Source organism: Musca domestica, unplaced genomic scaffold (assembly GCF_030504385.1).
Source record: "Musca domestica strain aabys unplaced genomic scaffold, Musca_domestica.polishedcontigs.V.1.1 1, whole genome shotgun sequence".
NCBI classification, from domain to species: Eukaryota; Metazoa; Arthropoda; class Insecta; order Diptera; family Muscidae; genus Musca; species Musca domestica.
The window spans coordinates 6,481,387-6,508,601 of NW_026712114.1; the positions used below are offsets into that span (position 1 = coordinate 6,481,387).

A 27,215-nucleotide genomic window follows, 5' to 3' on the forward strand; every position below is an offset into this window, starting at 1 on the left:
GGAACGACCTGCACTAACAAAAAAAAGTCCTATACAAATCCACGTCTTGCAATGGGTACTATCTCAAAAAAAAGTTCTATAAAAGTCCACGCTTTCACAATGGGTACGACCTGCACTAACAAAAAAAGTCCTATACAAATCCACGTCTTCAAAATGGGTACTACCTGCACTGACAAAAAAGTCCTATGCAAGTCCACGTCTTCACAATGGGTACTACCTCCAATGACAGTAAAGTCCCATACAATTCCACGTCTTGGCAATGGGTACTACCCTCCTTTAAAAAAAAAAGGTTCAGGCAAGTCCACGTCTTCGCAATAGTTACTACCTCCACTGACAAAAGAAAACTCCCACACAAGTCCACGTCTTCGTAACGGGTACTACATACACTGAGTATTACATCCATATAACGGAACCTCCTTGTAATCGATATTTTAATGATTGTAGCGACATTGTTTAAGGAATTATTTCAAATTTGGTATTTAGTTTCGACATTAGCTACTATCTTCTCTAATCTATATGGCCTCACATTTCCATATAGCCCCCCATTGAACTGAACCTAACGATATTCGGTATTTTGATGTAACTTTGAAATTTGCTATTTGAACTTCGAACCACTTTTGGGAACCACTTTTTGTACTCACCCATAATATTAGTTTGCCATTTCGCTGAGGTGCACATCAAATAGATACCATAAAACGAGGCACCATACACATAGACAAAACCGATGACATTGATCCATACTATTTCCAATTTACGTTCTTCGGCCTTTTTGCATTTTTCAATATTTTTGGCCAAACCGCCATCAATGGTTTCAGCCTCCTGTTCGGACAAAACTCCGGTTGCAGTATTTTCGAACACATTAATTATGGGTTCATTTTCGTTTACAGTGGTTGTGGCGTTTGGTGGCATTTTGCTGGAATAAAATGAAAACAAGAAGAATCTATAATTAATAAAATTGTTTATAACATATATTTAATTACACAATTAATTATCTATTTTAATTCGAATGCATTTATTGATGTAAAATGCATTTCTGTTTTGCTACAGCTATTTATAATGAAATTACGCCTTTACCGCCATTTTCTTAAAGCATACTTTCAGGCGCATTGAAATACAACTCAGACGCATCAAATAAAACCAAAATTAACACAGTCTATATCAAATAAAATACGGTGCGCAAGAACACGAATAGTTATTCAAGAAGTGTTGCGAGTGTTTCTAGAATTTTGAGGAGTTATAGATCTTGGAGAAATAATTCACTATACCTTTAGCTAGGTCCTTGAAAAATGTGTAAAATATAAAAATATACGTGATTTCAATTTATGTCTTGTAAAAACTAATATATATTGAGCTCTAGTTGTATTGTTATCATGTTGGCACCCACTTCATAGACTTATGAGGACATAGACTGCCACGTAAGTTGTTCTCATATTAGGGAAACTTGCTATCATAGAAGAGAACACCTTGACACTCCAATATATAATAAAAAAAAAAAACAGTAAGGAAAAGTCAAAAGTCGGGCGGGGCCGACTATATGATACCCTACGCGACTGTGCGTATTTAGTAGAGTTCCCATAACAAAAGAATTTATTTGAAGTAGATCATACCACCTATCAATTTTTGGCTTAAGAGCAGTTCTAGTTTGATTTCAGAGGGAACTAATATATGGGAGGCATATCCAATTCTGAATCGATTGTCACTAAATTTGACGCAGACATTTTAATCTTTTATACCAAATAACATTGCTATGATATCACTTCGAGAAGGATTATATTAAAATAAATATATATCGGAGCCGAGTTTGCAAAATAGAAACGTACGTCCGAAATTTACTCCATTTGGATTGATATTAGCCATTATTTACACAATAAACCTGAAATCGGATTAAGGATATATATGGGAGCTATATCCACATGCTAGCCTTCCTCGATAATATTTGGTAAAGGTAGGTATTTCTGAGCTCTATAAGATATCTTGTACTGAATATCATTGTTGTCGAATGCATATTACGAATGTGAGGGACTTAAAAATCAAATCGGATGAAACATATATATGGGAGCTATAGCTATATCTGAACCGATTTTCACCAAATTTAATGTACTTGCTTCCAGGCTGAATTCGGTCGGATGTGCCAAAATTCAGGTAATTTGGACTGATAGTGGCTATTTGGTACACAATTAACCCGAAATCGATAGAAGATGTATGTGGGAGCTATATCCAAATCTGAACCGATATTGACAAAATTTGATACATTTATTTCAGAGCTGTATCTGATGTCCGGTACCAAAGATCATTGTTGTGGAGCGCATATTACGCGTGTGAGGGACTTAAACTCAAAATCGGATAAAACATATATATGGGAGCTATAGCTATATCTGAAGCGATTTACACCAAATTTGAAGTACTTGCTTCTAGACGGAATTCGGTTGGATGTGCCAAAATTCAGATCATTTGGACTGATATTGGCTATTTGGTGTACAATTAACCCGAAATCGGTTGAAGATATATATGGGAGCTATATCCAAATCTGAACCGATATTGACAAAATTTAATACACTTATTTCAGAGCTGTATCTGATGCCCGGTACCAAATATCATTCTTGTGGAATGCATATTGCGCATGTGAGGCACTTAAACCCATAAATCGGATGAAACATATATATGGGAGCTATAGCTCTATGTGAACCGATTTTCACCAAATTTGATTTACTTGCTTCTAGGCTGAATTCAGTCGGATGTGCCAAAATTTAGGTCATTTGGACTTATATTGTTCATTTGGCGCACAATTAACCCGAAATCGGTTGAAGGTATATATGGGTGTTATATACAAATCTGATCCGATTATCTCCAATTTCAATAGGATTCGTCCTTGGGCCAAACAAATATTGTTTGGAAAATTTCATCTCAATCGGATAATAAATGCGACCTGTATATTGTTCACAAGAATACATGGACAGACGGACGGACATGCATAAATCGACTCAGAAAGTGATTCTATGAAGATCCTCAAAAGTATCTATGGGTCTATCTCGCTCCCTTCTCCCTGTTACAAACAAATGCACAATGACATAATACCCTTACCACTATATGCTGTAGGGTATAACCAATTGCGTTCCTTCCATTGATCTAGCCTATCCAAATACAAGTATTTGGATTTACCCATATTTTCCAATCGTAAACATTTCTTAATATTGATGAAAATTCTATGCGGTTTTATTAGTTCGTGAGATTCTAGACTTTATTCATTTTTAATTCAAATTCCAAGAACATTTCTCCCCCTTTTCAGTTACTTGACGTCATTGGTGACATGTGATATTGAAATTTATGCTGACTCTGATGCATTCTCAGTATTTTTGTTTTCAAATTGAAAAAAATATTGTTTATCTTTTACAAAACTGTTCTGGACACATTAAACTATTTACTAAGCACTTTTGTTGTCGATAATTTCGACAACAGCGTAACTTAATTACACAACAGCAGAAGTTCACTTTGAAAATGCAAACTCACTTTTCGCAACCCATTTTTTTTGAGACGTCCGGGCACAACAAAGATCAAGTGTCAACTAAATAACAACAATGTAAACTACAGAATGATGAGACATCTCAGCCAAAGGGTGATGATAGGTGGAGGAGATGCTATTCCACCGAATCGTAATTAAAGTCAGTGTCATTAGCAAATGGACATAATTATGGCATACATTGGTATGGGTGTTATGCCATTTCTTTTCGAAAAAAGCACACCAGTTACGCTTCATGAAAGATTCGAGTTGACCAAAATTATCTGTTGGGGGTCGTTATGGTTTGTTGTTATTATCTTGAATTGCTGCTGTCATTGTCATTTGTCATAATCCGTGGACGTGATGCTTGGTCAAAGGTAAACATGTGTGTTTTGCAGATACACAGAAGGTGCAATAACTAATTTAATTAAAATTACAAATTTTTCAATTATTCAATACTAATAAAACTACCCATCCAGCCATCCGAGGCCTATCATAATTTGTGTACATGGCGTTCATCAAAAAATTCCGCAATTAATTGCCCACCTTTGTCGTTATAACCGGGATGGTTCGGTTGTCATGTTGACACACATTTGCCAATACCTACTATTGTCAAATTGTGAATGCTTCTTAATACCATCAATGGGAGAGAATACGTGTTTATAGAGCATTTTCTATGTCTCAAGCTTTGACATATTTGCTTGACATGAGGTAAGGGTGGTATGTGAAAATATGTCTTAAATATATTTATGGTATTTTACTCAGCTTTTGAGATACCAAAATAATACTTCATGACTAAATAAGACAAATATTGAAGAATTAAAAAAAAATTAACCACTGGTTTTGATAGAATAATTCAGAAAACAAAAAAATTATCAAAGGTTTTTTTAGAATAAATTTCAGTGGATAGCATTACTCTTAACTTTGGATAAGATTCTCCAGTAGTGGAATGCTTTAATTTATTTTTTTAGTTACCGACAAAAAAATGCTTATAATTTAGGTAATTAACGAAATTTATCGGTAAATTTGCGACGAAATCAAATTAGTACCTAAGACCTACTGATATATACCATTGCTGTCAATCTTAGCTTATTATACCATCCACCATACATAGTATGGAGGGTATATTAAATTCGTCGATCCGTTTGTAATTCATCAAAATAATAATTTTAGACCCAACAAAGTATATATATTCTTGATCAGCGTAAAATTCTAAGACGATTTAGCCCCCTTCGTCCGTCCGTCTATAATTTGGTTGTAATCACGCTGGAGTCAAAACCAATAAAGATAGGAAGCTAACATTTTGCACAGATCTGTCTTTTGTCTGCAGGCAGGTCAAGTTCAAAAATGGGCTATATCGGTCCACGATATCGTATGGCCCCCATATAACTCTACCTCCCTATATTCGGCATTTTGATAATTTTTACCACATTTTTCAATGGAATTCTCTGAAAATCCACACAAGGAGTTTCCTCTGAGAACTTTACCCCTTGGAAGTGAATTGTTTATATAGGTCCACGATATCGTATAGCCCCCATATAAATGTACCTCCCGACATTCGGTATTTTGATGACTTTAGCCACATTTTCAAACGGAATTGTCTGAAATTCTACAAATGGAGTTCTTCGTGACAACTTTGCTTCCTGAAAAAGAACTGTCTATATAGGTCCACGATATCGTCTATCCCCCATATAACGGTACCCCCCGATATTCGGTATTTTGATGATTTTAGCCACATTTTCCATTGGAATTGTCTGAAATTCTACAAAAGGTGTTCTCCGTGACTAATTTGCTCCCTGAAGAAGAATTGTCTATATAGGTTCACGATATCGTCTATCCCCCATATAATTGTACCTCCCAGCATTCGATATTTTGATGATTTAAGCCACATTTTTTAACGGAAATGCCTGAAATTCTACCAAAAGGAGTTCTTTGTGAGTACTTTACCCCCGCAAAGACAATTATCTATATAGGTCCATGATATCGTCAATCCCCCATATAACGGTACCCCCCGATATTCGGTATTTTGATGATTTTAGCCACATTTTCCAATGGAATTGTCTGAAATTCTACAAAAGGTGTTCTTCCTGACTACTTTGCTCCCTGAAAAAGAATAGTCTATATAGGTCCACGATATCATATAGCCCCCATATAACTGCACCTCCCGACATTCGGTATTTTGATGATTTTAGCCACATTTTTTAATGGAATTGTCTGAAATTCTATAAAAGGAGTTCTCTGTGAGTACTCTACCTACTGGAAGAGAATTATCTATATAGGTCTACGTTTTTGTATTACACCCATATAACGCTACCCCAAGATATTCGGTATTTCCGGGATTTTCGCTACATTATTCACCGGAATTGCGTCAAATTTCGTATTTGAAGTTCGTAATGGATACTACAGCCAATGACAGAAAAATGTCTGTGCAGGCCCTCGTCTTCGTATAGCCCCAAAAATAACGGTTCCTCCCTATATTCGGTATTTTTATGATATTAGCGAATTTCGTATTTGAAGTTCGGAATCATTACTACAGTCTATGACAAAAAAATACGTATGAAGGTTCACGCTTTCGTATATCCCCCATATAAAAGTTTTCATTTAAGTGGTAGTTTCCGGAAGTTTTTTTGAAATTTTTGAAGTTTCTTCCAAATGGTAGAGGGTATTTAAAGTTCAGCCCGGCCGAACTTAGCTTCTTTTTTACTTGTTTTTATTTTTTTTTTTTGTTCATCAGAGTTTTTGTAAATAATTAAAACCTTTTTTTCATTATATATCTACAAAATATCTATACCAATTTTAACGAAAACAATTCCCAATTTGTAATTCTTTTTGTTCATCTGAGTGTTTGCCAAATGGCTACATAAAACGTCATTTTAGGGAGATGATGTTAAACACAAAAATATTCTCTGCAAAATTTTACTATAAGTCAACTATTATATAAAATTTATACTCACATTATATAACAAAATATCGGTACAAATTTTCGAAAAAAAAAAAAAAAAAAAAATAAATAAATAATTTTTTTTTGGTTATCTGAGTTTTAGCAAAATATTGCCATAAAACGTCATTTTAGGGAGATGATGTCAAAGACAAAAATATTCTATGTAAAATTTCAATATAAGTCGTCAAATATATAAAATTTTTATTTACATTATATAACAACAAAATATCGGTACCAATTTTTGCAAAAAAAAAAAAAAAAAAAAAAAAAAACGCGAAAATAATTCCCAATTTTTTTTATAATATTTCTGGTCATCTGAGTTTTAGCAAAATGGTGCCATAAAACGTCATTTTAAGGAGATGATGTTTAAGATATATATAAAATAATATAATACATAAAATAAAATATTATTATAAATATAATATATAAAATCTATATTTACATTATATAAAAATTTCTGTACTAATTTTGTCGAAAAACGCGAAAGTAATTCTCAATTTATTGATAATTTTTTTGCTCATCTGTTTTTTTTTTTTGCAAAATAGTGCCATAAAACATAATTTCAGGGGGATGTTGCTAAAGACAATAATGTTTTATGTAAAATTTAACTATCTATATCTATATTAGCGTTATAAATCTACAAAATATCTGTATCAATTACGCCGAAAAAAAATATATATATTTTTTTCTAATATTTTTTTTTTATGTTGATGCGTGAAAGTAATATGAAACTTGGTTTTAGACAAACACTATCAAAGGGTGAAATATTTTACACAAAATTTCACTATAAGTCTCAAAGTGAACTTTATATCTAAGTTCAATACCTTTTATAAAAAATGGCATTAGAAATGTCTCTATTTTATATTGATATTATTTGTTTACATTTTTGACCGTTTATTTTAGATGATTCAAAACTGACTCAAAATCTCACAATAAACTTAATTTTTTTGAACAGATTTAAAAGAAAAAGTGTTCCAAATCGAATTTCGTTGTGAGTCTTTGAACAAAAGAAATCGATATCCATAATATATAACATCTCCAACAGTATTTTTATTTCCAATGTGAAATATTTTTATGTTTTTTTTTTCTGTAAAATTGATATACAAATTTTGTTGATATATAATGTAAATGTAGATTTTATATATTTGGCGACTTATGGTGAAATTGTACGCAGAATATTTTTGTCTTTACCACCATTCCCCTAAAATGATGTTTTATGAACTATTTTGCACTAACTCAAAGGGAGTACGATTTTAAAGTCCCACTAGGAGAGCATAAATTTGGAATGTAGTTTTCATAAAAACTAGATATATGATTTATTCTGAGATTTACAGTCAAATTTTGTGTAGAATATTTGTTCTTTTTACACATTCCGTCTAAACCGAAATGTTATGTTACTTACAGACGTCAACTCGAAAAAATCCAAAAGGAAATATTTATCAAAAAATCAGGGAATATATATATTTTTTTTTTTTGAACATTGATGCAATTTTTTTTTGATATACAATGGTAATAGAGATACCCTGGTAACTTATAGTATAATTTGATGAAGAATATTTTTGTCTTTGACATCATCCGTCTAAAATTATGCTTTGTTAGATATATTTGCACAAACTCACACAAAGTATGGGTTTAACCCTAAAATGTATTTTTAATATTTATGAATTCCAGGTGCTTAGGTATAATTTAGACTTTTGATACCTTCTAGGACCTATAGTAGAATTTTATGACAAATAATTTTGTGGACAATTTTGAGTTGCTACGATTCCGTTTAAAGGGAGTTTTTAATCATATTTTATAAAAAGTACCAAAAAGACCCCTTTGTTAAATTGCTTGAGGGTTAATATTGTCCACCAAAATATTCCTCACATTTTAAACTGCAATATTTCCGAAAACTCTATATAACTAAGATGTACGGTTCCCGAGGAATCTTTATTCGAAAATTTCCAAAATTCGGTAAGAGGTGGGAACTTGCCCCCTCTAGTTTGGTTACTTTTTGATGTAAACTTTCAAAATGCCGATACATGTGTATTCTTTTTTCTCTACTTTCATAATCTGCTGGATTTTCTCCGTTATTATTGAAAATTTTGAATTTTGTCGAACAGTGTTTTTAATGTTGGTTGATAAAATTACACTGTGATACAAATCTTCAAAAAAAAAAAAACATTTCTTCTAATGTTTCATTTCTGGTTTGTTGGTGCCCACAGATGATAAATATGCATTTAGTTTCTCTGGATCAGTTCGAAAATTGATTTTATAACTTTTAATAATATCCTATTGGATTATGGACAATAATAAGCTATTTGGGTATGAAGTAGATAGCATTCAATTATCCACGGCATTAAATCTGTATCAAATTTTGCCCAAAAATATTTAAAATCATAAGTTAGCAGGGAAACTCTATTTTCTCCGATTTGTCATTAAGATCTACACATTTTATCCAAAATCGAAACCGAATCGCGAATATAACTTCAAAGAAACGAGTAATGAATTTCGTTATACATTTATGCGAAAATCGATTAACTCGTTACGGGTCAACGGACTGCCGGTGTTAGCCTTTGTGTGGACATTTTTATTTTTTCATCTGTCATAGTTCGAACATAAATATTATTTAACAAATCTTTTGCGTTTCTTTTTCGTTTTTGAATTTTTTTTTTTAACAATAGTTTCATTTCAAAATCGCTCAAAGTCCAAATTTTTGAGTTTAAATTATTCGATTTTTTTTCTGTCTGATATAACCCTGCCGAAAGAGAGGCGTTAGACAAATGTATTATGTCGATTTGAATATGTATGTTGATATTTCGGCATATTGAAGAAAGGGGAGGGGGGAGGTGGATTCAATGAAAGTAAATTTCATAATTCCCAGAGAGAGAAAAACGTGTTGTTGTTGTTGTTGTTGTTGTCTTTGTAAATCCGAGCGGTTATGCCATGATCTCTGAAGCGATGCGTATGGACCAAACCTTAAAACCCAAAACTATAGAGGTCATTCAAACAAGTTGCGAACATTGCTTAACCATAACGATAACGGTGGAGGGATACGGGGGGGATATGTTGACATTGAATAATAAAATGTAAAACAGAGGAAAGGTTTCTTTTGTGAGGCACCTATTTAACGGCCACTTCAGCCAGACACATGCGAGCTTCTTACAAGCTGAAGCTAAAGCTTTTGTCTGCATAGACAATGACGCCGCTAATGTGGTGGTTTGAAATTTGAAAAAAAAACCTCTTCAAACTGTTGTATATTTATATGTATGTATGTATGTGTGTGTGTGCGAGCAGACACCATCACCCATCATTTTTGCATTAATTTCCAAAGATCAATGAATGAAGCGATGGGTATCGTCAGTCTGGCAATGTGAAACAGCTTCGTGAAACAGTTAATGCCATTCATTATTGGGGAAATACATATTTATATTAAATGTTTGAAAAACGAAATGTATTTATCAAAATTTGCATAAATTCGGGCATTTAACCTTGTTTAGAGAGACCCGTTGGGTATTTCTTCATATAAAAAAAGAGATTTATATTGAGCCACAAATTGTTATGCATCGAAATAATCGTATGATAAAGATTTTTAGTGATGATAGTTATTGGGAAAAGTTATACGAAATCGAATATTATATCTCTGATAAAAAAATATTTTACTATAGAATTTAGAAGACCCAAACTTGCCTAAAAGCCGGATATCGGAAAAAAAGTGTTTTTTTTGGTTAAAATCACACTCTATCTGAGTTTATGCAAAATTGTGCCATAAAATATAATTTTAGCGTAAAAATGTCAAAGACAAAATTATTCTTCGCAAAATTTCACTGTAGGTCGCCAAAGGTATAAAATCTATATTTCCATTATATATCAACAAAATATCTGTACCAATTTTACCAGAAAACCCCCAAAAAAAGTTCCTAATATTTTTGATAGCATTTTTTGTTCATCTGATTTTTTGCAAAATATTTGCATAAAACGCCATTTTGAGGGGATGATGTCAAAGACCAAAATATTCTTGGCAATATTTCACCATAGGTCGCCAAAGGCATAAAATCTATATTTACACTATATATCAACAAAATATCTGTACCAATTTTGCAGAAAAACTCAAAAGAGGTTCCTAATAATTTTGATAAATTTTTTGTTCATCTGATGTTTTTTTGCAAAATATTTGCATAAAACGTCATTTTAGGGACATGATGTTAAAGACACAAATATTCTACGCGAAATTTTACTATAAGTCACCAAATATATAAAATCTAAATTTTCAATATATATCAACTAAATATATGTACCAATTTTGCGGAAAAACACAAACGTTTTTCCCAATTTTTATATATATATTTCTTGTTCGTCTGATTTCATGCCAAATAGTTTCATATAACGTCATTTTAGGTGGAATATGCCAAAGACAAAAATATTCTACGTAAAATTTCACTATAAGTCGCCAAATATATAAAATCTAAATTTTCAATATATATTTACAAAATATCTGTACCAATTTTGCGGAAAAAACACAAACATATTTCCTAATTTTTTTAATAGCATTTTTTTTTTTTGTTCATCTTATTTTTTGCCAAATAGTTTCATAAAACATCTTTTTAGGGACATGATGTTAAGGACACAAATATTCTACGCGATATTTTACTATAAGTCGCCAAATATATAAAATCTAAATTTTCAATATATATGAATGAAATATCTGTACCTATTTTGCCGAAAAAAAAACACAAACCTATTTCTCAATTTTTTTGATAGCATATTTTTTTAGTTCATCTCATTTTTTACAAAATAATTTCATAAAACGTTATTTTAGGGACGTGATATAAAAGAAAAAAATATTCTACATGAAATTTAACTATAAGTCTCCTAAGAAATAAAATCTCTATTTAGATTATATATCAGCAAAATATTTGTACCAATTTTGCCGAAAAAAAACTAAAATATTTTCTAATTTTTTTTTATAGCATTTTTTGTTCATCTGAATTTATTCAAAATAGTTGCATAAAACGTCATTTTGGAGGTATGATGTCAAAGACAAATATATTCTACGTAAATTTTACTATAAGTCGCCAAATATATAAATTCAAAATTTTCAATATATATCAATAAAATATCTGTACCAATTTTGCCGAAAAAAAACTAATATATTTTCTAATTTTTTTTAAAGCATTTTATTGTTCATCTGAGTTTATGCCAAATAGTTTCATAAAACATCTTTTTAGGAACATGACGCTAAAGACAAAAATATTCGATGTAAAATTTCACTATAAGTCCCCAAATATATAAAATCTAAATTTTCAATATATATCAATAAAATATCTGTAGCAATTTTGCTGAAAAACGTGAAAATTCCCATTTTTTTTTGGATTTTTTTGCTCATCTGAGTTTTTGCACAAAAGTGCCATAAAACATAATTTTAGGGAGATGTTGTCAAAGACAAAAATGTTTAACGTAAAATTTCACTATAAATTGCCAAAGATATAAAATATATATTTACACTATATATCAACTAAATATTTGTACCAATTTTGCCAAAAAAAAAAAAAAAACACAAAAACATTTCCTCATTTTTCAACAATTTTTTTTTTGTTCTTTTTTCATGTTGATGCCTGAAATCAATATGAAACTAAGTTTTAGACAAACAATGTCAAAGGAAGAAATATTCTATATAAAATTTTAATATAAGTCTCAAAAGAAACTATATATCTAGGCACAATACTTTTCATAAAAATGGCATTGGAAATTTCAGCATTTTTTTGTAGAAATTGTTTGTTTACATTTTTGACCGTTAATTGGAAATGTTTCATAACTGTGTCAAAATCTCCCAAAAAAATAATTATTTTTGGGATAGTGTCAAAAGAAAAAATGTTTCAAATCCAATTTCATTATGAGTCTCCGAACGAAACAAATCTCTATGTGCCTCAGTGTTGCTTAAAAAAAACACAAAAATATTTTTCTAATTTTTTTGCTCCATTTTTCCTCCTCTTTATCTCGAAGCATGAAAGTAACATAAAATTTAATTTTAGGCGGAAAGTGTCAAAGGAAGAGTTATTCTACACAAAATTCCGGCAATAATCTCATAATAAATCATATATCTAGGTTTAATAGTTTTTAAGAAAATTACATTCGAAATTTTTATATTACAATAGAAGATTAAGATGTTTACGTTTTTTAGCGGCTAATTTAACACATTTCCATTCCAGGTCAATATCTCCAAAAAAGACTCCATTTTTGGGAGATAATTTCAAAGACAGAATTTTTCTAGATTAAATTTCATTGCGAGTCTCTGAACAAAAGAACCTTGTATACTTAATACGTTCCAGGTAAAAATAACATTAATTTTGGTAAAAAAAAATTTAATGTTTGACAAATTTCGCACTTTTTCAACACATTTCCAATCCAAGTCAATATCTCTAAAAAGACTCGATTTTTGAGGAATAATTTCAAAGGGAGAATTTTTCTAGATTAAATTTCATTGCGAGTTTCAGAACAAAAGAACCTTGTATACTTAATATGTTCCAGATAAAAATATCATTAATTTTGGTTCAAAAAAAAACAAGATTTTAAATGTTCGGCAAATTTCGCAATTTTTCTAAAGTATGTGCAAATTTTTTTTACGATTTCGCTGTCCAATTACCAGTTTGGGTTTTGGAAAATTCCAAGTGGACTTGATAGTCTTCAGTTTGAAGATCAAGACCCCGAAAGTGTTATGGGTTCTTAAGTCAAAGTTCTTAAGATCTTCACATAGCCATGACCATATACAAAGGGACGCCAAATATTCTGAGATATATTTCGCCACATTGAATATAGGCCATTGAAAATGTGTACAGACATTTGAATTACTTCAAGAATCATTGGTATTGAAAATGGGTATGGGTAGGTATAGTCCTCATACCCTAATGGATTTTAAATTCGCGTTTTAGGAGCTTCATGGATATTCAAAATGTTGACCTTTTTTGGGGAAGGTACCAGAAGCAGTGGATCGATATATTCCATCTTTACGCCAGACCTTGAGTTAATAAAAATATTTTGATATGTGTAGAATAATCGTTATTCGAAACTTTGACCCTTTGTGGGGGAGGTACCAGATGGAATGGTTCGATTTTCACCTTCTTTATAACAGGTCTTGTGTTGATAGAAATATTGAGATGTGCCAAGTCCGAATGGAATCGGATTTTAAATTCGCGTTTTAAGAGCTTTTCATGGATATTCAAAATGTTGAACCCTTTATGTGGGAGGTACCTGAAGGCATGGACCGTTATATTCTATCTTCACACTAGACCTTGGAATAATATAAATATCGTGATGTGTGTAATTTGAAGACAATCGGATTCTTACATCACATTTTTTCAGAGTTATAATTATTCCCAATGTTTACCCTTTGTGGGGGAGGTACTTGATTTAGTGGACCGATATTGTCCATTTTTGCACCTGACCTAGCATTGATGGAAATATTAGGATTTGTAAAGTTGGAGCAAAATCGAAGTATCCTATCTCTTTCGGTGCAGTAAAATATTTTTTTTAATCGACCTTTTGTGTGGGAGGTACCACAAGGCGTGGACCGTTATATTCTATCTTCACACCAGACCTTGGAATAGTATAAATATTGTGATTTGTGTAATTTGAAGACAATCGTACACGAACATCACATTTATAAGAGTTACAATTATTCAAAATTTTGACCGTTTCTTGGGGAGGTACTTGATTTAGTGGACCGATATTGTCCATGTTCACACCTATCCTAGCATTGATGGAAATATTGGGATTTGCAAAGTTGGAACAAAATCAGATTATCCTTGCTCTTTCTGTGCAGTAAAATCCTTTTTTTAATTTCTACCTCTTGTGTGGGAGGTACCAGAAGGAGTGCACCTATATGGCGCATCTACGAAATCGATCTAAGTTTGATAATAATGTTGCGATGTACTCTAGTTTGGACCAAATCGGACGCTCCCTTCGAGAGTTATCATGCGCACCAGCCAGACAGACAGACGGGTGGGAAGGACGGACATCGCTAGATCGACTCCAAATGTCCTGAAGCGGATTTGGTCCAAAGAGACCTAGGGTCTAAAATCGTTATTTCGATTAGGCACGTTTTGGCCGTATCAAATGCTATATACCCTAAGATTCACTCCATTTGGGCTGATATTAATCATTATTTGTACAATAAACTGGAAATCGGATTAAGGATATATATATATGGAAGCTATATCCAAATCATAGCCGTTCAAAATAAAATTTAGTAAAGGTATATCCGAGCTTTATAAGATATCTGCTACCAAATATTATTGTTGTCGAATGCATATTACGAATGTGATGGACTTCAACACCAAATGGGATGAACTTACATATGGGAGCTATAGCTATTCTGAACCGATTTTATCTATATTAGATGTACTTGCTTCTAGACTGAATTCGGTCAGATGTACAAAAATTTCGGTCATTTGGACTTATATTAGCCATTTGGTGCACAATTAACCCCAAAATCGGTTGAATATATATATATGGGAGCTATATCTAAATTTGAACCGATTTTCTCCAATTTCATGAGGGTTCGTCCTTGGACCAAACAAATATTGTTTGACAAATTTCATCTCAATCGAATAATAAATGCAACCGGAATTTTTTTTCACAAGAATTCATGGACGGACTGACATGCATAAATCGACTCAGAAAGTGATTCTATGAATATCCTCAAAAGTAGGTATGGGTCTATCTCGCTTTCTTCTCCATGTTACAAACAAATGCACAAAGACATAGTACCCTTACCACTATGTGGTGTAGGGTATAAAAAATTAATTTTAATGCCATCGAAATGCGAGCATAACTCAAATATCTTAAAACAGACATAAGGGCATATCCTCAATTTAGCCTTTATTTGATAGGTGTTAATTGCAGAGAATGGATTTTCCACACTAAAATTTTTATTTTATTTTTTACTGTATTTTTATACCCTACACCACATAGTGGTAAGGGTATTATGTCTTTGTACATTTGTTAGTAACAGGCAAAAGGAAACGAGATAGACCCATAGTTCCTTTTGATGATCTGCAGAGAATCACATTTTGAGTCGATTTATGCATGTCCATGTATTTTTGTAAACAAAGTACAGGTCGCATTTATTGCCCGATCCAGATGAAATTTTGCACAGATCATTTGTTTGGCCCAAGGACCCTATTGAAATTGGAGATAATCGGTCAAAATTTAGATATAGCTCCGATTTGCCTTGTATTGTGCACCAAACGTGTAATATCAGCCCGAATTGTATGGAATTTTGCATATACACCAAAATTATTATGCCAAATTTGATCGAAATCGGTTCAGATATAGCTGTAGCTCCCTTATATATTGTTCATCCGATTTGTTATTTTTGTCCTCCTCAGCCGTAATATGCACTCTGCAACAACAATATTTGGGGAAATATATCAAATACAGCTCAGAAATACATTTGCTAAATTTTATCGGGATCGGTCCAGATTTGGACATAGCTCCCATACATAACTTCGTCCGATTTGCCTTTTATTGTGCACCAAACGTCTAATATTTGTCCAAATGGGATGGAATTTGGCACTTACGACTGAATTGAGTCTAGAAGCTAGTATGTCTAATTTGGTGAGGATCGGTTCAGATATAGCTATAGCTTCCATATATATTGTTCATCCGATTTGTTATTTTTGTCCTCCTCAGCCGTAATATGCACTCTGCAACAACAATAATTGGGGAAATATATCAAATACAGCTCAGAAATACATTTGCTAAATTTTATCGAGATCGGTTCAGATTTGGATATAGCTCCCATACATAACTTCGTCCGATTTGCTTTTTATTGTGCACCAAACGTCTAATATTTGTCCAAATGGAATGGAATTTGGCACTTACGACCGAATTGAGTCTAGAAACTAGTATGTCAAATTTGGTAAGGATCGGTTCAGATATAGCTATAGCTTCCATATATATTGTTCATCCGATTTGTTACATTTGTTACCTACATCCGTAATATGCACTCCGTAACAACGATATTCAGGGAAATATATCAAATACAGCTCAGAAATATCTTTGCCAAATTTTATCGAGATCGGTTCAGATTTGGATATAGCTCCCATATATATCTTTATCTGATTTCAAATTAATTTTGCACCAAATGGGCAATACAAGTCCGAATTTAAAAGATACAAATGCTTTTGAACTTTAACTTATCATAGCTTGTATGATTGAATTCTCCCATAAAAACTTTTAATTGTTATGTGGAGCTCTACTAAATTAGCAAAGTGATGTAGGGTATCATAAAGTCGGCCCGTCCGACTTTCAGACTTTATTGGTTTTTAAATGTCACAATGTATATGTATTGTTCCAAAACAATTTACTATTTTGTAAATTATTTCACTAAATTCCATATTTTTTATGGCTTTATAACACCTTGCTTTTGTTTTTGTTTTAGTTTTTTTTTTTTATTTTCAACTAAATATTCCCGCACTCAGCATTCATAGGTGGCAAAATAATAATAAAACTCTTTGTTTATTTTGTTTTTTTTTTTTTTGTTCGGTCTTTAATTAAAATTGTCCATGGCGGGCATATTTTTGGGTTTACACTTTGATAGCGTCTTCAGTGTTGACCCTGAAGGCTCTCTTAACTTCTTAGCACCGCACACACTCACTCTCTCACTCACACTTTCACACCACTATTTTCTGGCCAACTTACAATGTTTAATAATAATAATAAAAAACACTTTTTTCTGCTATTTCAGATGTTTTAAAGCGACGCACTGAACTTGTGCTGTCGACTTATTTCAATCGACTGATAAATGTCGACCGCTGTAGCATCCAACTAATATGTCTTCGCGGCTGGCTAAAGTTGAGGAAAATCAAGCGTTGCATTAACATAATGACAGACCGACCTGTGGTGATGATGATGCTGTCGCCTGACAACGACAATGGCGACGAAGTTAATTTTAATTAATTAAATATTCTCCACATTAATTTTGGCAGTCAATGGCTGGCTTTCTTCAACCAAAGAGTTTGTGGTTTGTGGACACGTAGGCCGCCAACGTTATGGGAACATAACTAGAGATTTTAAGGTTCATCTTTGTTGTTGTTGTTTTTTTAAATATATTTAATTCTAATCAGAATTATACACACACACACTTCAGCTTTTAATGGATGCTACCTATAACCTATAATTACCACTAATTACTCCTTTAATTTTGCGAATTTGACAATAAAGTGTGAATTGTAGAAAATCTCTCACCCTTACCCTATTATGTATTCATGTAATATTTTAATTATATACTTACATCAAGATAAGTGTAATGAGCATAATTAAATCATGATTAGATGAGATTTGCAAATATTATTTAAAAAAAAAAAAAGAATGCAAATTAAGATTTGCAGACCTACGTCAATGCATTCGTTTATACGAATACACTCCTGTATGTATTCACCACACACATGCATACATACCTTAAAATATGACTAGAGTGCGGACAAGCGACGCGGAACCTCAGCCATTAGCGAATTAAAATTTTTGACATTAAGTTCGAATGAACTCATTCCTAATATCTTTGAGTCATTGCTTTCTAAAAATCGCACCTTTTATACCCTCAATCATACATATTAAATTCCTCATTCCGTTTGTAGCTCATCGATCAGCTCATTGATCAGCGTAAAATTCTAAGACGATTTGATAATTTTTAATGTGCCCTTATATAGTCGACCGAAATATTGCATTTTCATGCCTCATCTAATACAGATAAAAATATTGAAAATTAATATCCAATTTTATTCGAAATCATAAATTCCGTGAAGAGAACCGGAGGCATATTTCGGATTTCATAATCGTTTTGCTTATTCAAAACTTTGACCCTTTGTGGCGGAGGTACCAGAAGGAATGGTCCGATGTCTACCAACTTTATAACAGTTCTTGTGTTTAAAGAAGTATTGAAATGTGCCAAGTCTAAATGGAATCGGATGTTAATTTCGCGTTTTATGAGCTTCATGGATACTCAAAATTTTGACACTTTTTGGGGGAGCTACCAAAAGGTGTGGAGCGATTTTCACACAAGACCTTGAATTAATAAAAATATTGTGATTTGCGTAATTTGAAGAGAACCGAATGCTTATTTTGGATTTTATGATCCTTTTGCTTATTCAAAACTTTGACCCTTTGCGGGGGAGGTACCAGAAAGAATTGTCCGATGTCACCATCTTTATAACAGATCTTGTGTTGATGGAAATATTGAGCTGTGCCAAGTGTGAATAGAATCGGATGTTAATTTCGCGTTTTATAAGCTTAATGGATATTCAAAATTTTGGCCCTTTTTGGGGGAGCTACCAGAGCGTGTGGACCGACTTTCACACCAGACCTTGATTTAATACAAATATTGTGATTTGTGTAATTTGAAGAGAACCGGATGCTTATTTCGGATTTTATGATCTTTTTGGTTATTCAAAACGTTGACCCTTTGTACGGGAGGTACCAGATGGAATGGTCCGATCTTTACCACTTTTACAACAGTTCTTGTGTTTATAGAAATATTTAGATGTGCCAAGTCTGAATGGAGTCGGATGTTAATTAATGTTAATTTCTCGTTTTATGAGCTTCATGAATATTCAAAATTTCGAGCCTTTGTGAGGGAGGTACTAGAAGGAGTGGACCGGTATATTCCATCTTCACACCAGACCTTAAATTATTAAAATATTGAGATGTGTGTAATTTGAAGAGAATCGGACTCTTACTACAGATTTTATAAAAGTTATAATTATTCAAAATTTTGATTCTTTATGGGGGAGGTACTTGATGGAATGGACCGATATTGTCCATTTTCGCACCTGACCTAGCACTGAATTTTAAATATTAGGATATGCAAAATTGGATTATCGGATTATCATTTCTCTTTCTGTGCAGTAAATTATTTTCTTTGAAAAATGTTGACATTTTGTATGGGAGGTACCAGAACGAGTGGACCAATATTGTCCATCTCCGAACTCGGTATAAGTTTGCAAATAATATTACGATGTACCAAATTTGGATTTAATTGGATACTCCCTTCGAGTGTTATCGTGCGTATCAGACAGGCAGACGGACGGACGGACATCTCTAGATCGACTTCAAATGGATTTGGTCCAATCCGGTCTAAGGCCGTTATTTCGACTAGGTACGTTTTGACCGTATCAAATGATATATACCCTTTCTAGCCATATGCCTGAGGGTATACAAATACAGGGTGAGATGAAAAGACTGCAACCAACTTCGGACTGATGTCATTTCTAAGCCAATCGTCCGACAGCCTTTAAAATTATTCCAGTGACAGCTCGTAATATTGTTTACAAGCGCATAAAAGCATTTTGGCGAGAATTTTCAGAAAAATATTTATTCGCGATGGAATTCAAGCGTCGCAGTGACCGAAAAATGACTCGTGGTCTGCACATATCGCAATATTCCATTTGGCAAATATTGAAAAATGAGCTCGGGGTAAAGCTATTGAAATTCTAAAAAGTGCAAGAACTTACACCGCAACAGAAAGAAAATACACTCAAAAGAGCTAATGAGTTGCTTTGCTTGGCCGAAAGTGGTGAACTCCCGAATTTGGATTTCTCCGTCTCCGATGAGAAAAATTCATTGCCCAGCAGTTTGTAAACAAACAAAATGATCGTGTTTACCTGTCAAAGAGGTCAGTTTAAAATGTGCACCTTCGGTTGTCCACCAAAAGAACTCAGGCGCCGGCCATGGTGATGGTGTGGGCCGCCGTAACAGCCGATGGATGCTCTCGGCTCATATTAATCGACCGTGGCATCAAAATAAATGCCGAATATTATCGCGAAAATATTCTGGAGGGTGTATTAAAGCCTTGGGCAGGACTCAGCACCATCGCACTCAGCACGTGCCACCCAAGAATGGTTACAAAATGGGGTTCCTCGCCTAATTTCCAGCACACAATGGCCACCAAAATCTCCGGATGTCAATCCGTTGGACTATTGCGTCTGGAGTATTTTCGAAAGCAAGATTGGCACTAAAAAATTCCAAAGTGTCGATCACCTCAAGCAAACGCTTCGCCTGAAATGGGCCAAAATACCGCAGAGCAACATTCGGGCAACGTGTGAAGGTTTCATTGGCCGTTTGAAGGCCATAATTCGTAATAAAGGTGACCAATTTGAACATATCTAAACTTATTCTAAAATTTGATGCTATTTCCGACATTTTTTGCTTTCATTCAATAAAATTAAAAAAAAGTAAAAGTTATGGCTTTTGACTTTGTTGCAGTTTTTTTATCTCACCCTGTACATATATGTGACCAAAATCTACTATAGGCTCAGAATACATCAAAAATCCAAATCGTAAATTTTTGCAAAGTAAGTTAAGTAGATGGGGCAAGTTCCTATATATTTCAGATTTTTCGAATTATATCTTGGAATCCGTTCATTTTAAGTAGGTAGTTTCTTAGGCAATATTATAGATAACAATGCAAAGAGTATTTGACTGCAAATTCTGACCTTTAAGCGAGCCACACAAAGGGATCTTTTTGGCCATTTTTAAACATGGTTAATTTTTTTTTAAATGGGATCGTGGTAGGTCAATATACCTCACAAATTTATCCATCATAAAATTCTACTACAGGTCTCAGAAGTCATAAAAAGTCTAAATATTAACTAAAAATACATTTTAGGGTTAAAACCGCACTTTATTTGAGTTTATGCGATTTTCTCGTAAAAAGCATCATTTTGGAATGATGGCGTCAAAGAAAACAAGTAAAAAAACATTAAGTTATGCCGGGCCGAACTTTCAATACCCTCCACCTTCAAGGATTGTCATTTATCAAATCTTCTAAAATATCTAATTTGAAACAATTTCACGGGCAATTTCACTAGGATTATCAAAATACCGAATATCGGGAGGTCCTGTTATATGGGGGCTATACCAAAACGTGGGCCTATACATGTAATGTTTCACCACCGGTGCAAGAACCCATCATGGCCAAAAAATTCCCATTCTTAGACAAATTAGTGGGAAAATGTGGCAAAAATCATCAAAATACCGAAAATCGGGAGATACCCGTGAACAAATGTGGCAAAAATAAAAAAATACCGAAAATCGGAAGGTACCGTTATATGAGGCTATACAAAAACGTGAACCTATAAATACAATGTTTCGCCACCGGAGCTAGAACCCATTATGACCCACAAATACCAATTTTTAGACAAATCCGTGAAAAAATGCGGCAAAAATCAACAAAAACCGAATATCGGGAGGTAACGTTATATGGCGGCTACACCAAAACGTGGGCCTATACAAACAATGTTTCGCCACCGAAGCTAGAACCCATCATGGCCAACAAATTCCAATTTTTAGACAAAAAGCATGACAACATTAAAATAACTTCTGGGGAGAATATCCCAGACAAAAAACAAGGGAACTGATGAGGATTGGTGGCTCTTTTCGAATCCTAGTTATTCCCTGCCTTACCCCCTGGTAAACATTATCATCGTTCTCCACTAATTAACAAAAGTTGTTTTTATAAAAACAACAATAAAGGGATTAAGCCTGACCATTTTGCAACAACAAAATAATATAATAATAAAATTAAATAATAATAAAATTAAATAATAATAAAATTTGTGTATTTAACATGCATGATGAAAAATATCAGCATTTTTAGCACTATTCTCTATAATTTCTCGGTACAATATACAGCCAGTCTTGGTTGTGGGAAATTCAGAGTGGATTTGATAGCTTTCGGTATCAAGATCAAACCAATTGGTAATTATCTTATAATGCTCTTACTATGCACCAAGGGTTTTTAATATTTGGAGAAATATTTCGAAACATTAAATATAGAGCTTTGAAAATTTATAGAGAGCTTGTGATTACTCCAAGATTGATTGGTTACAAATGGCACATGTCATTCCCGATATAAGCAAATAGTTGTTTACGTTTTTGTTGTATTTTCCATTTAATTTCGCCAAATGTTGGTATTTTGAATTCACATTATTACTAAAATATATATTGGCAAAGTTTGTGTGGATATATTTTCCAGTTTTAGGATAATAAAGAATTTTACAGATATTGAAAAAAAAATTGAATATTCGAGTCATTTAAAAAATAACCAAAATAACTTTTTGCATATTCATTCAGACGCCATAGTGTCTGTGATGAGTAACAAAAAATTAAGCATCATAAAATAAATTAAAAAAAATCACAAAAACCAGACATTCGATAACCAGGAAATAAGTTAGAAAAAAAGTGTCAAGTCATGTCATAATATAGCTTCAGACTACTGGGATTTTTGAAAAACATTTGAAACAATATCAGTCCAAAGATTTGAAACAATATCAGTCCAAATGGCCGAATTCAGTCTAGAAGCAAGTACATTAAATTTGGTGAAAATCGGTTCAGATAAAGCTGTTGCTCCCATATACAGTATACCCTCCCATAATTGTTATACCCTCCACCATACTATGGTCATTTGTCATTCTGTTTGTAACTCCTCGAAATACTCATGTCAAACCCAATAAAGTATATATATTCTTAATCAGCGCATAAATCTATGTCGATTTAGGATGCCCGTCTGTCTGTTGTAATTACGCTATTTTTCGAACGAATTAAGATAGAATGCTAAACTTTTGCACACATGTTTATTTTTCCAGTAGGCAGTAGTAGGTTAAGTTCTTAAATGGGCCATGTAGGTCCACGTTTTCATATAGCCCCCATATAACGGTACCTCCCGATATTCGGTATTTTTATGATTCTAGCGACATTATTCACCGAAATTTGGTATTTGAAATTCGAAATCGTCTTCGTATAGCCCCATGTAACGGTACCTCCCGATATTCGGTATTTTGATGATTTTAGCGACATTATTCACTGGAATTGTTTCAAATTTGGTATTTGAAATTCGTAATGGATATTATAGCCTATGACAGAAAATTGTCTGTGAAGGTCCAGGTCTTCGTATAGGCCCCATATATCAGTACCTCCCTATATTCGGTATTTTAATGATTTTAGTGTCATTATTCACCGGAATTGTTTCAAATTACGTATTTAGAGTTCGTAATGGGAACTACAGTCTGTGACAGAAAACTATCTATGCAGGTCCAGGTCTTCGTATAGGCCCCATATACCAGTACCTCCCTATATTCGGTATTTTGACGAGTTTAGGTACAATACCCACAGAAATTGTTTGAGATGTCGAGATTCCATAGCCTGTGACAGAAAATTGTCTATGTTGGTCCAGGTCTTCGCACAGCTCCGATATAAAGGTATTTTGATGATTTTAGCTACATTATTCACCGTTTATTTCAAGTTTCGAATTTGAATATGGTAATGGCTTATGACAAACAATGCCTATGTAGGTCCACGTCGTATAGACCCCAATATAACGACTATATTCGGTATTTTTAAAATTTTAACAGAATTTTTTAAGGATTTAATTTTTTAAAAATTTCCAAAATCGTTCCAAATGGTGGAGGGCATTCAAAGTTCGGCCCGGCCGAACTTTCATGAATAAAAAACTGCAACCAAGTCAAACTCCATAATTTTTACATTTTTTTTTTAAATTTCATTGAATGAAAGGAAAAAATTTCGGAAATAACATCAAATTTGAGAATAAGTTTAGATTTGTTCGAAGGTGACCGACTTTGCACCAATTATGGCCTTCAAACGGCCAATGAAACCGTCACACTCTGCCCGAATGTTGCTCTGCGGTATTTTGGCCCATTTCCGGCAAAGCGCTTGCTTGAGGTGATCGACACTATGGTATTTTTTAGTGTCAACCTTCCTATCCAAAATACTCCAGACACAATAGTCCAACGGGGATAGGTATCCAGAGATTTTGGTGGCCATTGTGCGCTGAAAATGAAGCGAGGAACCTCATTTTGTAACCTTTCTTGGATGGCGCGTACTGAGTGTGATGGTGCTGAGTCCTGTTAGAATGTCCAAGGTCTGCGGCCAAAATGTTTGCGTGCCCAAAGTTTTAATACACCCTCTAGAATATTTTCGCGATAATATTCTGATGCCACGGTCGATTAATACGAGCGGAGAGCGACCATCGGCTGTTATGGCGGCCCACACCATCACCATGGCCGGCGCTTGAGTTCTGATGGCCAACCGATGCGCACATTTTCAAACGGCCAATGAAACCGTCACACGCTGCCTGAATGTTGCTCTACGGTTTTTTGGCCCATTTCCGGCAAAGCACTTGCTTGATGGTGCTGAGTTCTGTTGGAATGTCCAATGTCTGCGGACAAAATGTTTGCGGGCCCAAGGCTTTAATACACCCTCCAGAATATTTTCGCAATAATATTCGGCATTTATTCTGATGCCACATTCTATTAATACTAACGCAGAGCGACCATCGACTGTTATGGCGGCCCACACCATCACCATGGCTGGCGCTTGAGTTCTGGTGCCCAACCGATGGTGCACATTTTCAGCTGACCTCTTTGGTAAGTTTACAAACTGCTGGACAACGAATGTTTTCTCACCGGAGAAACCATATTCTGCAGTTCACCACTTCGACCCAGCGAAGCAACTCTTTAGCTCTTTTGAGTCTATTTTCTATCTGTTGCAGTGTAAGTTTATGCACTTTTTGGAATTTCAATGGCTTTAACCCCGAGCACATTTTTCAATATTTGCCGAATGGAATATTGCGACATGTTCAGCTCATGAGCCATTTTTCGGCTACTTTTCGAACCATTTCTGCTGATGTTACTGTTTTCTTCCGTCCCCTTTCTTTGACATCGGGCTACGCTACCAGTATCACGGTAACGAGCGATGGTACGAGACACAAAAGAGTTATTCACATTTAAATGCTGGAGTGCTCTAACGTTATCCACTTGTAGTTTTCCAGCCAAATATAAAGAAATCACACCATCACGCTTGAATTCCATCACGAACAACTTGTTTTCTGAAAAATTCTCACCAAATGCTTTTGTACGCTTGTAAACAATATAATGAACTGTCACTGGGAATAATTTTAACAGTTGTCGGACGAGTGGCTTCAAAATGACAGAGTCTGAAGTTGGTTGCCGTTTTTTTTTCGTCTCATCCTGTATGTTTGATAGCCTTCATTAAGACGATACGAGTTAGTTCAAGCATTACATGACTTGAATTTAGTTAATCTGAAATGTCCGCTAAATTCAAGAGTATTTCTCATTATTTATACTTTCAAAACCGATTCTTCCCAGGATCAGTATGTATATTGCTTGATATCAGATCTTATTCTCTCTATACCCAGGGAAAAATATTACAACATGTCCTGGATCAATTTTGTCGCACCCAAAAAAATTGTCGCCATATATGTTCTGAAATTAGGTCATCGCATTCAAGGTCTAATTTATTTTAGTTTACCATAAATTTGACCTTGAGACTTATTACCCTTATTTTGAGAAAAAAATAAACAAATTATAATACAGTTGTGCAGGGCATAAATAGTATGGAAATATAGGCTGTAACTTACAATCATCGTTGTCATCAAATATCCAAAACCGCTAATGTTACGTTGTTCACTTTTGAGTTGTGAATATTAAAAAAAAACCAAAACTAACACACTCAATATTGAGATTTGTATTAGAAATTTAATCAAATAGTTCAAAGTGGGCAGTATACAGACGGTGACAAAAGTAAACTAACTGCGTTTGAAGTAAATATTTGAATTAATACTTTGGTGTGTATTTAATAGGAACATAAACAAGGTATTCATTTGGGTCTTATATTTGCGTCAGTGCTAGGTCAGTTGTGAAAATGGACTATATCGGTCCACTCAATCAAGTGCCTCCTACACACTGGGTCAAAATGTTGGATAATTACAACTCTCATAAAATGTGATTTAAGTATTCGATTGGCTTCAAATTTCACACATCCCTATATTAATATTAACCCAAGGACAGGTGTTAAGATGAATATATCGGTCCACTCCATCAAGTACCTCCCCCACAAATGGTCAAAATTTGGAATAATTACAACTCTCATAAAATGTGATGTAAGAGTCCGATTTGCTTCAAATTTCACTCATCCCTATATTATATTAACCCAAGGTCTTGTGTTAAGATGGAATATATCGGTCCACTTCTTCTAATATCTCCCCCACAAAGGGTCAATATTTTGAATAATCATGAAGCTTATAAAACATGAAATTAACATCCGATTCCATTCAGACTTGGTACATTTCAACAATTCTATAAACACAAGAATTATTATAAAGGTGGTAGACATCGGACAATTCTATCGGGTACCTCCCCACAAAGGTCAACGTTTTGAATAACACAACGATTACGAAATCTGAAATAAGCATCCGTCCTCTTCATAGAATTCATGGAATTTATGATTTCGTATAAAATTGGGTATTTATGTTCGATTTTCAATATTTACCCTACACCACAAGGTGGTCAGGGTATTATGTCTTTGTGCATTTGTTTGTAACTGGTAAAAGGAAATGAGATAGGTCCATAGTTCCTTTTGATGATCTGCATGTCTGTCCATGTATTTTTGTGAACAAAATACAGTTCGCATTTACTACCCGATTCAGATGAAATTTTGCACAGATCATTTGTTTTGGCCTGAGGACGAATCCTATTGAAATTGGAGATAATCGGTCCAAAATTTAGATATAGCTCCCATATATATCTTCGTCCGATTTGCCTTTTATTGTGCACCAAACGTGTAATATCAGCCCGAATAGTGTGGAATTTTGCACATACAACCAAATTAGGCCTAAAAATAAGTATTCAATTTGATCGAAATCGGTTCAGATATAGCTATAGCTCCCATATATATTGTTCATCCGATTTGTTATTTTTGTCCCAC

General features: G+C 33.7%; 1 protein-coding gene across 2 annotated transcripts in view; it reads right to left on the reverse strand.

Moving 5' to 3' along the window:
- Positions 1-17,436, reverse strand: part of LOC101898788 (acyl-CoA Delta-9 desaturase) — a 31,369-nt gene extending 13,933 nt beyond the window's left edge. The window contains exons 1-2 of one of the 2 annotated variants that reach the window (XM_011295002.3): positions 17,121-17,436; positions 642-913 (exon numbers count right to left, since the gene is read on the reverse strand). In XM_011295002.3, coding sequence (XP_011293304.1) covers positions 642-909 — 268 coding nt within the window. In that variant the 5' untranslated portion in view covers positions 910-913; positions 17,121-17,436. Of the gene's footprint in view, positions 1-641; positions 914-3,507; positions 3,537-17,120 lie in introns of those variants that run through there. The other variant, XM_020037419.2, reaches the window with a different exon arrangement.
- Between the last annotated feature and the right edge of the window lie 9,779 nt (positions 17,437-27,215).